Source organism: Octopus sinensis, linkage group LG27 (genome assembly GCF_006345805.1).
Source record: "Octopus sinensis linkage group LG27, ASM634580v1, whole genome shotgun sequence".
Classification (NCBI taxonomy): domain Eukaryota; kingdom Metazoa; phylum Mollusca; class Cephalopoda; order Octopoda; family Octopodidae; genus Octopus; species Octopus sinensis.
This window is the reverse complement of record NC_043023.1, coordinates 14,856,102-14,869,521: the sequence shown is the minus strand read 5'-3', so window position 1 is coordinate 14,869,521 and position 13,420 is coordinate 14,856,102. Positions and strand designations below refer to the sequence as shown.

The window sequence follows — 13,420 nt, the reverse complement described above, 5'->3', positions numbered from 1 at the left end:
GTTTAAGGATGTTGAACGAACCACCCATGTTTCCAAAAGTGAATTATCCAAACCTCTAAGAATTCCTTTCAACACATGGCTATGATGCTCCCCCACTACTTCTGCTCTTGATCAGAGATGCACATATCATCAGCCATTAAAGGACATGGTCAACTGGTTAAGGTCAAGCAAATGACAAGCAAATCTGTAGTATTGAGAAGAATATTTGCTGTAGGCCATCTTTTATACCAAGACAAAACAATGTACATGATAACACTTCCAATCAGTTAAGATCAGAAGCCATGAGAGCCACTGCCTGGTACTGCATCAGGGCATTGATTATTATTATTATTATTATTATTATTATTATTCGATATTTCTTCTGGCTCTTTGCATCCTGAGTTCAAATCCATCCTGTTGCAGTTGACTTTGTCTTTCACCCTTTCAAACTCAATAAAATAAATACCAGTTGATTACTGGGGTTAATGTAATTGACTGAAGCCCCCTCCCCTAAAAATTTGAGGCCATGTACCTAGAGTAGAAAGGATCCTTATTTGGTGCTTCTTTTGACCCTTTTTGTTCCAAGCTGAAATTCCGCTGGTATTGACTATGTCTTTCATCCCTTCAGGGATCGATAAAATAACTACTACAGTTCTATATTTAAGAGATGAGGAATTATTTACACTATTTACATTATTTACATTTGATGGATATTTGTCCTCATCTTGTTTGTTAACACAACGTTTCAGCTGATATACCCTCCAGCCTTCATCAGGTGTCCGGGGGAAATTTTGAACCTGGGTTCTCATTCCTAAGGTATTTTTCAATGTTGTTATTATTATTGAGATCACTGCCTGGAATTGAACTCAGAACCTTGGGGTTAATAGCCTGTGCTCTTAACCACTACACCATATGCCTGTGGGCATATAATAACATCGAAAATACCTTAGGAATGAGAACCCTTAGGGGTCGATATAAAATTTTGTTGTTAAAAATTCATCTTCAATAAATTGATTATACTTTTACAATACACAAAATATTTTAATAACTTTTTATACAATTCCTTTTAATATCTAATTATAAAAACACAAGCAAAACGCCCCCCCCCGTCCAATTGAGGGTGCCGAGTTGTCAAACATTTAAACCAAACTTTCTCAAAACAACTTGTCCGACCGTCCCATAGGCCTCCCCTTTGAGAAACACTGATTTAACCTAAATTTGAGACACCAGCAAAAGAAGAAATAAAGATAGACTTCTTTTCTTTTCCAAAGAAATACGATTTCCCACGGCTTTATTGATCGCATTCTCACCTGGAATCAATTTTTGTAATTTTTTCAAGACTTATACAAGCCCTGATACCGTCAGTATCTACATATCAAATTTGAGCGCAATCAGATGGAGGATGCCCGAGATCCTAGAAGACACACAGACAGACAGAACAGATTTTATATAATAGACGAGCAAAACGCCCCCCCGTCCAATGGACGGTGCTGAGTTGTCAAACATTTAAACCAAATTTTCTCAAAACTTGTCCGACCGTCCCATAGGCCTCCCCTTTGAGAACACTGATTTAACCTAAATTTGAGACACACCAGCAAAAGAAGAAATAAAGATAGACTTCTTTTCTTTTTCAAGAAATACGATTTCCCACGGCTTTATTGATTGCATTCTCACACCTGGAATCAATTTTTGTAATTTTTTCAAGACTTATACAAGCCCTGATACCGTCAGTATCTACATATCAAATTTGAGCGCAATCAGATGGAGGATGCCCGAGATCCTAGAAGACACACAGACAGACAGAACAGATTTTATATAATAGACGAGCAAAACGCCCCCCCGTCCAATGGACGGTGCTGAGTTGTCAAACATTTAAACCAAATTTTCTCAAAACTTGTCCGACCGTCCCATAGGCCTCCCCTTTGAGAAACACTGATTTAACCTAAATTTGAGACACCAGCAAAAGAAGAAATAAAGATAGATTTTTTTTTTATTCCAAAGAAAAACGATTTTATTCACACAAATATGCAACCGAAGAGTTTAAAGTACCAGTAATGATAAGGCTGTTGACTGGGAGAACACAAACATGGTTTAAATAGTAAGCTTGGCAGGAAAGAAACGTGCCTTTAAGCAGGACAAAAACAACAAAAAGTGGAAGGTGCAGTTATGTACAGGTTGACGGAAGAAAAGCAGGACAAAAACGATGCATGCAAATGGCTTAGCTGGAGGTAAATCTAGATGGAAAAGCATGATGATTTTTTTGCACAAACTGCACGTGCATTTTTCTCATGTATGCATAGTATCAATCGCAACAGTTGATGTACCATGGCTTTATCAATCGCATTCACCCGTGCCGACCACGCGGAAGGCACCCGTACCGGCAACATGTAGGACACCCAGTACACTCTGTGGAGTGGTTGGCATTAAGAAGAGCATCTAGCTGTAAAAACTAAGCTAGTGACATGATTGGCACTTGTGCCAGTGACGTGATGGATAGCTGTACCGATGACATGTGAAGGTACATGTTGGCAACATGTGAAGAGCACTCATACCAGCAACAGGTGGGGCACCCAGTACACTCGGTGGAGTGGTTGGCATTGGGAAGGGTAAAACAGACTGGAGCCTGGTGCAGCCCTGTGACTTACCAGTTCCCGCCAAACTCTCTAACCCATGCCAGTATGGAAAACAGATACTAAATGATGACGATGATGATGGAAAGATGGTCCAGCAACGTTGATATTCACTACCTACATTTGGTGACCTAGGGTGAATATCTAAGCATTGAAGACCTGTTGAGGCAAGTGAAAATCAAAATTAAAATCTATCAACATCAATGGAAATTGTAGCTGTGATACCATCCGAACATGGCCATTGCCAGCACCGCCCCGACTGGCCTCTGTGCCGGTGGCACGTAAAATGCACCATCCGATTGTGGTCGTTTGCCAGCCTCATCTGGCACCTGTGCCGGTGGCACGTAGAAAGCACCCACTACACTCACGGAGTGGTTGGCGTTAGGAAGGGCATCCAGCTGTAGAAACACTGCCATATCAGACTGGGCCTGGCGCAGTCTTCTGGATTCCCAGACCCCGGTTGAACCGTCCAACCCATGCCAGCATGGAAAGCGGACGCTAAACGATGATGATGATGATGATGATTAAGCTTCCATGCAAGTTTCCACGTTCTAAATGGAGTTGAATAAATTGTAATGATAGCAAAAACTCGATGGCTGCTTTCCAGGCTTTATTCTACCCAGTTGTTTGGTTGCAGCTCAGAATCTCCTGGCATTGTATGTGCAACCACTTTATATAAATTGGCTGCTTAAGCTACTTTTGGTTGTACCGTTTAGTAGCATCATTTGGCACAGTTTCTCAGTATTAGCTGCAAAAGCTGCTTGGAATGTAAGAATCGTGTGTGGGATTGTTTACTTAGCCCAATTCTTTTGGCAACATTTTGTGTCTCTCAGCATATATTTTGGGTTGTCCGGAAAGTTTGTGCCGATTTTTAAAGGAAAGAAAAAGGTCAATAGATACTTGCCATCACATTTTTAATCAACCAAATATGAACCATTTTGTTGCACAATGCATCTCCATCTTTCCCTTAACTTAAAAATACCCTCTTCCCAGAATTGAGGTGGTTTCGTGGCAAAGAATTCATCAAGGTATCTTTTATGAGATTGTGGTTTCAATTCTTAGACCAGGTGGTGTGTTGTGTTCTTGAGCAAAACCCTTCATCTCTTTTCAATCTGCAATCACTTCAACACATGGTGCACCATGCATCTGCTCAAGCAATGCAGATTTGATGGCGGGAATGAACTAATGTACATCACATACATTTGAACACGATAAAGCAATCATCTGTACAGCTTGTTCAGTAAGAATATGTAGACCCATCTTCCTCGGACTATGAGAGATTATCATCATATATATTGGGTTGTCCGGAAAGTTTGTGCCAATTTTTAAAGGAAACAAAAAGGTCAATAAATACTTGCCATTACATTTATAATCAACCAAATATGAACCATTTTGTTGCACAATGTGTCTCCATCTTTCCTTTAACTTGAAAATACCCTCTTCCCAGAATTGAGGGGGTTTTATGGCAAAGAATTCATCAAGGTATCTTTTTACGTCATTCAAGGAATTGAAATTTTTACCATTAAGACTATTCTGCAGAGACCTGAATAAGTGGAAATCCAAAGGAGCAATATCTGGTGAATATGGAGGGTGGTGTAACACATCCCAGCCGAGCTGCAGCAATTTTTGTCTGGTTCCCAAAGCATCAAGTGCTGAAAATGAACTTTCTTATCTTCCATTTTAAACGGTTGCAGATTTAACACGGGTTATAGGAACATGTGCTTAGATTGAGTTTCTGTCAGTTTGTAATGCCTGTTATATTACAAAGGAAATGGGAAGCAAGTTGACATTCTGCTTCCGTCAGAAAAACAGTGAAAAGATAACACTCTCTCTTTACTCTTTCTCTTTTACTTGTTTCAGTCATTTGACTGCGGCCATGCTGGAGCACCACCTTTAATCGAGCAACTCGACCCCGGGTCTTATTCTTTTGTAAGCCCAGTACTTATTCTATCGGTCTCTTTTGCCGAACCGCTAAGTGACGGGGACGTAAACGCACCAGCATCGGTTGTCAAGCAATGCTAGGGGGACAAACACAGACACACAAACACACACATACATATATATATATATATATATATATATACACATATATACGACGGGCTTCTTTCAGTTTCCATCTACCAAATCCACTCACAAGGCTTTGGTCGGCCCGAGGCTATAGTAGAAGACACTTGCCCAAGGTGCCACGTAGTGGGACTGAACCCAGAACCATGTGGTCGGTAAACAAGCTACTTACCACACAGCCACTCCTACGTAGTTTTCTGCATTTATTCAACTAATATTTTATACTTTTTCAAATTACTGAATACCCTTAATATAAAATGTGATTTAAAAAATTTTAAAGATAGCTGTATATTATGAAATTTCAATTCGATTCAAATATATACGTGACAGAAAATTTTGGTCATTGCTTCCCCAGCCAGAAAGATTACCACTTGCCTCTGATATATATATGTGTATATATAAGTGTGTGTGTTTGTGTGTATATATACACATATAGGGGCTCAGTGGTTAGAGCATCGAGCTTACGATCGTGAGGTTGTGAGCTCGAATCCCGGACTGGGCTGCGTGTTGTGTTCTTGAGCAAGACACTTTATTTCACGTTGCTCCAGTTCACTCAGCTGTAGAAATGAGTTGCGACGTCACAGGTGCCAAGCTGTATCGGCCCCTTTGCCTTTCCCTTGGACAACATCGGTGATGTGGAGAGGGGAGGCCGGTATGCATGGGCGACTGCTGGTCTTCCATAAAACAACCTTGCCCAGACTTGTGCCTCAGAGGGTAACTCTCTAGGTGCAAACCCATGATCAGTGTCTGACCGAAGGGGGTCTAAGGACTGACACACACATGCATATACATGCCTTTGTTTCAATTAATTTGAGAGAATAATTAAGAATTTAGTAAATAACTTTAGCACACAAATTAACATGCAATTTTGATGGAAGGTTTTTAAGTTGAAATCCGTTTAAAACCGGACAGTTGTAACATAAAACCAGGAATGGTCTCAGGTGGTTTGGTACCAAAAGTGTTAAATATAATTAAATTCTCATATAATTAAATTTTTCAATGAATCCAGTGTTGTTATAATCGTCATTTGATGATGTTTTCTTTTTTCATCCATGCCGTTCATTTCTCTTGTTAATTAATTGTAAAGTATTAGGCACAGGAGTGGCTGTGTGGTAAGTAGCTTGTTTACCAACCACATGGTTCTGGGTTCAGTTCCACTGTGTGGCACCTTGGGCAAGTGTCTTCTACTATAGCCTCGGGCCGACCAAAGCCCTGTGAGTGGATTTGGTAGACGGAAACTGAAAGAAGCCTGTCATATATATGTATGTATATATATATATATATATATATATATGTATGTGTTTGTTCCCCTAGCATTGCTTGACAACCGATGTTAGTGTGTTTACGTCCCCGTCACTTAGCGGTTCGGCAAAAGAGACCAATAGAATAAGTACTGGGCTTACAAAAGAATAAGTCCCGGGATCGAATTGCTCGATTAAAGGCGGTGCTCCAGCATGGCCGCAGTCAAATGACTGAAACAAGTAAAAGAGTAAAGAGTATTGTAGAAAGGAAATTAGATTTTATGTCTTGTGGGTTTTAACGAGTAACATTCAGACATACCATCAGATGAACTTGAGGGGTCCTCAGTTTATTTATGACAGACATATATGTATGTATCAGGGACGTATACTCTGGGTGTCCTAGGTGTGTGCTGCACACCCATCGAAATGACAAATTCATCATCATCATCATTATCATCATACGTCCGTTTTCCATGTTAGCATAGGTTGGACGGTTCGACTGGGGTCTGGGAAGCCAGGAGGCCGCACCAGGCTCCAGTCTGATCTGGCAGTGTTTCTACAGCAGGATGCCCTTCCTAATGCCAACCACTCTGTGAGTGTAGTGGGTGCTTTTTACGTGTCACTGGCACAGGGGCCAGAGGTGGCTGGCAATGGCCGCGATCGGTTGGACTTTAACCTTACTCATTAAATTAAATCACAAATCTTAATGGAAAACTTTTATTATTCCCCTGATTGAAATTTGGTGGCATTGGGATAAGACCGGAGCCTGGTGCAGCCTTCTGGCTTCCCAGATCCCCGGTCGAACCGTCCAACCCATGCTAGCATGGAGAACGGACGTTAAACGATGATGATGATGATGATGGGTTATGACAGTATATCCAAAACAACAACCACCATACACCACTGGTATGTATGTATATGTGTAGTTAGGGTAAATGCCAGCTGTTTCCTCTTGAAGCCCATCTGCTCATTCCATTACTACAATATGTATCCACAGTTGCTGCTGTATGTTTGTCAAAATACATATTAAAATTGAGAATTATTAATTCGCTGGGGCTGTTTATGATGCCTCCGATTAATATCCAGATATAAACGCTTCATTCAAATGTATTTTTGTATTATAAAAAACTTTCTCTATCTGATGATTTTTCCGATAGGAAATTCCTTACATGTCTATCTAACATGTTAATCCTTGTAATTCCTATTAGCAAATGAAACACATGTAATGAAGACATAATAATATCAGAAAATTTCTAGTTTCCTGCTTTGCTACATGTATATATATATGCATATAAGTGCACACATTCATGTATACAGTTATTCCTCACTTTTCGGGACCCTAGGTTTATGCGTTTAATTTTTCAGCTTACACAAAAGTGCAAAAGTTTCTACTACCTTAACCCTTTAGTATTTAAACCGGCCATATCCAGCCAAAATAGTTAATCTGTTTTATGTTCAAACTGACCAGATCCAGGCCCTCACGCCTACCCTACAATGTTATTCTATATTAAGTAATTACACCATCAAGATCTTGAAGATATGAGATAATGCATGATTAATTCAAATCAATGGGAATCAATAGGCATTATGTTTGTTAGAATGATCTGAACACTAAAGGGTTAAATGTTTTTGCGTGTTACTGAAAAATATATAAAGAATGATAAAAAGCTTCTTCTAAACAAACAACTCTAGACTTGTTTTTTAAAAAGAAATCTTCAAGTCTGTCTACGAGTGCTTGTGAATCGGCGACTGCATCTGCAAATGATTGTGTGCGCGAGTCTGTTGCGAGTGAAAGGGATTCAGAAAGGGATTATAATAATATTTCGATTTTGGATTTGGTTTGCAAGATTCTTTATATGATTTCGTGTGTTGAAGCACATTCTGCTGTGTCAAGGCACAAAAAGAAAATGACTCTCCCCAGACACAACAGTTTATAATAATAATATTTAAAAAAAATTATAAATGATCTTGACATTCTTTTTACTTTAAAATATTCTTTACATTCTACTGTTGTTTTATTGCCATTTTGTTTACAAGTGTTATAAATTTTATGGGTGAAATATTTTTCTGGGAACAAATTGCGATTTATAACATTGCTACTATGGGAAATTATTGCTCTTCTTTACAAGTTTTCGCTTTAAGAGCGGTCTCCGGTAACAAATTAACTCGTATATCGAGGCATTAATGTATGTATATATATATATATGCAATAATAAATCTCAGAGCGAGTTATAAACAGTAGCTACAACACATCGTGATGTATATTTGCCATTGAAATATGGCTAACCCCTAAGAGTGGATGCTACTGTAGTTTGTAGCCCCAGGAGGCCACCGCCTTTAGCTGGCTACAGACACACTTTCTGTGCCCTATCAATTTCAAAGGGAAGTCAATATTGATAGGGCACAGAAAGTGTGTCTATAGCCAGCTAGAGGCGGTGGCCTCCTGGGGCTACAAACTACGGTAGCATCCACTCTTAGGGGTTAGCCATATTTCAATGGCAAATATACGTCACTATATATATATTACAGACCAATCCTGGATAAATTGTTTTACATACATATAACGAATATTTATGTATATAAATACGCATACCTATAATAATAATAATAATATAAATAATGAGATACTGACTATTGATATTCGTATATTTTCTCTTCTTTTGAAGTATGTGTCCGTGGTAGCTGGCAAGCACAAGAAGACTGGGGTAGGTGAAAACTCCACTAAACTAGATGATACAAGCATATATATATATATCCATATATACATACATATGCATATATATGTATATATATCTCGTATATATCGTATATAAATCTGTGTACATATGCATATATATATAAAAAAAAAAAAAAACTGGCTTTACTAAAATCTTATAGTAAATATTAACTTGGGTATATATTTTTTTTTCTGCAAATTTATATTTTATTTTTAATTTTTTTTTTTTTTTACTTGCCAAGTTTTTCCATGTGAGAAAAAAAAATAATTTCAGTTCATGCACACTTCAGTCAAATAATAATTAATAATAATAATAATAATAGTAGTAGTAGTGTATTTAGTGAACAATAAATCCACCAGCAAAATTTCACCCTCCCTTCAAAACATTTGTAATGTATTCAGTGGAATGTTATATCATGTGACTGACCAGGCTATCAGATGTTGTTACACATCACTGGTCACAATGCACTTTGCATCATCATCTCAGCCTTCAAATGATGCCACCTCGCTGGCTAAGCAAGCAAGCCAAGATTTCTCACCCTGATCGGAAGGGGGACTGGAGCCAACATGAAACGAAGTATTTTGCTCAAAAACACAATGCACCACCCTGCTTGGAAATTGAACTCGCGATCTACTGATCGTGAGGGCAAGAGCCTAACCACTAGGCCACATGCCTTCACTGGAATGCTTCTTGCTTGCTTGCTTCATGCTTTTGGTTGATGGGGGCTGAGGTCATCCCATGTTAGTGGTCCCAGAGGCATCTTTGAGTGTAGACCTGACCAGGTCCATCAGTGCTCCCCTTTGCTGGTGGTCCCGTGCCAGCCTCCTCTGTTTCCTGGAGCTTCTGGAGATCTTCCTTAATCATGCCCAGCTCCCTGGTGTAGGGCCCGCTACGGGGGTTGCTTCCGGCCTGCTGCCTTGTTGAATGAGACTTTACTGGAATGTTATAATCTTCTTTTTATATATTTCTTCTTCTGTCTGTCTGTCTCTCTCTCTCTCACTCCATCTCTCTCTCTCACTCCATCTCTCTCTCTCACTCCATCTCTCTCTCTCACTCCATCTCTCTTGCTCTTCTCACTCTCTTCTCTTCCTCTCTCTACTTCTCTCATATCTCATCTCCTCCTCTCTTGCTTTCTCACTCTACATTCGTCATTCTCTCTCCTTTATTTGTTTCATCTCCCTCTCTCTCTTATTTTCTTCCATATTTTCGGTCTTTCTTTCTCACTGGCTGGCCTTTTTTTCTCCACCTATCTTCCATCTGTCCTATCTACCCATCCTTCCCTTTCTCTATCCACCCATCTTTCTCTCTGTATCCACCCATCTTTTGCTCAATCACCCTCTCTGTCCTTTCAGCCGACTCAGCCCTCTTTCTGTCCACTCAGCCCTCTTTCTGTCCACTCAGACCTTTTTCTGTCCACTCAGCCCCCTTTCTGTCCATTCAGCCCCCTTTCTGTCCATTCAGCCCCCTTTCTGTCCACTTGGCCCCCTTTCAGCCCGCTCGGCCCCCTTTCAGTCCACTCGGCCCCCTTTCAGCCCACTCGGCCCCCTTTCAGCCCACTCGGCCCCCTTTCAGCCCACTCGGCCCCCTTTCAGCCCACTCGGCCCCCTTTCAGCCCACTCTCGGCCCCCCTTTCAGTCACTCGGCTCCCATTTCAGCCCACTCGGCTCCCTTTCAGCCCACTCGGCCCCCTTTCAGCCCACTCGGCTCCCTTTCAGCCCACTCGGCCCCCTTTCAGCCCACTCGGCCCCCTTTCAGCCCACTCGGCCCCCTTTCAGTCCACTCGGCCCCCTTTCAGTCCACTCGGCCCCCTTTCTGTCCACTCGGCCCCCTTTCTGTCCACTCGGCCCTCTTTCTGTCCACTCGGCCCTCATTCTGTCCACTCAGCCCTCTTTCTCTCTCTGTCCATTCACCCCTTCTTTCTCTTTCTTCACCCCCTCCCTCTCCTGTTATTCATCCATCAACCCCTCTGCTCAGTAATCTCCCTTTCCTACTAAGGTAGGTGAAAAACTCCACCAAACTAACCCTAACCCTTCTCATCTATTTCTTCCTACCATTATTTATGTATCCATCCATTTATCCTCCTCCACCCACCTTTTTCATTCTCTCTCTCTCTCTTCCATCCCTCTCTGATACCAACAAGATGTTACTTTAGAATCTTCTAAAGCTCTTTTAATCAATCCTGCATTTAATTCCTTCTTGGTTGGGCATCGTCTACTGCACCACCAGCCTCTCCCCTGCTTAGCGTGCACATATAACAACTTCTTGCTGAATGCATCCCTCTCAAACTAATAACAATGTTAATAACAACAATAATAATAAAAATAATAATAATAACAACAGTAATAATAATAATAATAATAATAATAATAGTCAAATAGTTAGGCCCCTTTCTGTGCCTTAACATTACACCTGCACCATTTCCTATTTACTGTATACATCTAAAAACCCCAGTTGCTTTGCTACTTTCGGAAACTGCTGCCTTGCACCTGTCTACCTTGATTTGGCTCGTACCATTTTGTTTTTATACCTGCTTGTCAAATAACGCTTGCTTGTTGAATATTTTGGGTGGAATATTTTTGGATGGCGTGGATGGATTGGAGATGCCGATGGTGGTGGAACTATGTTTTGTTCTCTGTTGTTTTGTTTTTTTTTTAAGTTCCTTTTTTTTTTTCTTTGTCTCCCATAGTACCTGCCTGTTATCCGCAGTCTCAAAAACATGTTACCTTTAACGATTTTTTTTTCTCCTATGCAGCACAAGGCCTGAAATTTGATGGGAGGGGGCAAGTTGATTGCATCAACCCCAATGATAAAAAAGCAAAGTTGATCTTGGTGGGATTTGAACTTGGAATATAAAAGAACTGGAAGAAGCACTGCTAAGCATTATGCCCCATGTACTAATGATTCTGTCAGCTCGCTGCCTAACAATAATAATAATAATTTTTTATAATTTTGGCACTAGGCCACTAATTTTGAGGGGATGGGACAACCCTAGCACTTTATTTTTATTGACCCATCATCATCGTTTAGCGTCCGCTTTCCATGCTGGCATAGGTTGGACGGTGCAACTGGGGTCTGGGAAGCCAGAAGGCTGCACCAGGCCCAGTCTGATCTGCTTCTATGGCTGGATGCCCTTCCTAACGCCAACCACTCCATAGTGTAGTGGGTGCTTTTTACGTGCCACTGGCACAAGTGCCAGACGAGGCTGGCAAACGGCCACGATCGGATGGTGCTTTTTACGTGCCACCGGCATGAGGCCAGGCGAGGCTGGCAATGGCCACGATCAGATGGTGCGACGCTGGCAATGGCCACGATCAGATGGTGTGAGGTTGGCAACGGCCACGATCGGATGGTGCCCCTTCAATATGAAATCATATTGGAGTCCAATATGATTTCATAATACAAATTATCTGAGGGCAGTGAGCTCGTAGAATCATTAGTGCGTCAGACAAAATGCTTAGCAGCATTTTTTTCAGCTTTTTACATTCTGTGTTCAAATCCAGTAAGGCCAAATTTGCTGCTCTTCTTTTTGGGGTTGATGAAATAAGGGACCAGGCAAGTACTGGGGTCGATGTGATAGTCCAGTGGTTCCCAACCTGTGTGGTCTGCAAAGGTAGTAGTGGGAGTTTGTGAACTAAATTCAAAATTTCATATGTCGCTTTGACTGGCTTCCATGTCGGTGGCACGTAAAAAGCACCATCTGAATCGTAGCCGAAGCCAGTGCCGCCTCGACTGGCTTCCGTGGAGGTGGCACGTAAAATGCACTAATCCAACCGTAGCCGATGCCAGCCTAGCCTGGCACCAGTGCAGGTGGCACGTAAAAAGCACCCACTACACTCTCGGAGTGATTGGCGTTAGGAAGGGCATCTAGCTGTAGAAACTTTGCCAGATAAGACCGGAGCCTGGTACAGCCTTCTGGCTTCCCAGATCCCCGGTCGAACCGTCCAACCCATGCTAGCATGGAGAACAGACGTTAAACAATGATGATGATGATGATATGTGTGTGTGTGTGCAGGAGTGGCTGTGTGGTAAGAAGCTTGCTTCCCAACCACATGGTGCTGGGTTCACTCCCACCGCCTGGTATCTTGGGCAAGTGTCTTCTACTATAGCCTCAGGCTAACCAAAGCCTTGTGAGTGGATTTGGTAGATGGAAACTGAAAGAGAAACCATCGTGTGTGTGTGTGTGTGTATATATATATATATATATATATATATATATATCAATCATCGTTTAACGTCCGCTTTCCATGCTAGCATGGGTTGGACGATTTGACTGAGGACTAGTGATCCAGATGGCTGCACCAGACTCCAGTCTGATCTGGCAGAGTTTCTACAGCTGGATGCCCTTCCTAATGCCAACTACTCTGAGAATGTAGTGGGTGCTTTTACGTGCCACCGGCACGAGGGCCAGTCAGGTGATATATATATATATCTGTTTGTCCCCTTCACCATTGCTTGACAACCGGTGTTGTGTTTATGTCTCTAACTTAGCGGTTCGGCAAAAGAAATCAACAGAGTAAGTACTAGGCTTACAAAGAATAAGTCCTGAGGTCTATTTTTCGACTAAAGGCAGTGCTCCAGCATGGCCTCGGTCAAATGACTGAAACAAATAATAGAATAAAAGAATGTATATATATATATAATGTACATAAGGATAAGTATATTAAAAGGGGTCAGTTGGAAAACTGAAAGCTCATTTAAATAAAAGAGGTCCATTAGCACGCTGGGCGAAATGCGTAGCCGTCTGTCGTTACGGTGTGAGTTCAAATTCCGCCGAGGTCGACTTTGCCTT

At 41.3% G+C, this 13,420-nt stretch overlaps 1 protein-coding gene across 6 annotated transcripts in view; it reads left to right on the top strand.

The window, feature by feature from the left end:
• Window positions 1-13,420, top strand: part of LOC115225096 (histone acetyltransferase KAT6B) — a 155,618-nt gene that overhangs the window by 112,494 nt on the left and 29,704 nt on the right. For 4 of the 6 annotated variants that reach the window (XM_029796023.2, XM_029796021.2, XM_029796022.2 and 1 more), the window contains one exon: window positions 8,581-8,619. The exons of the other annotated variants lie outside the window; for them this stretch is intronic. In XM_029796023.2, the coding sequence (XP_029651883.2) occupies window positions 8,581-8,619 (39 nt within the window). The remainder of the gene's footprint in view (window positions 1-8,580; window positions 8,620-13,420) is intronic. 6 annotated transcript variants of the gene reach the window in all.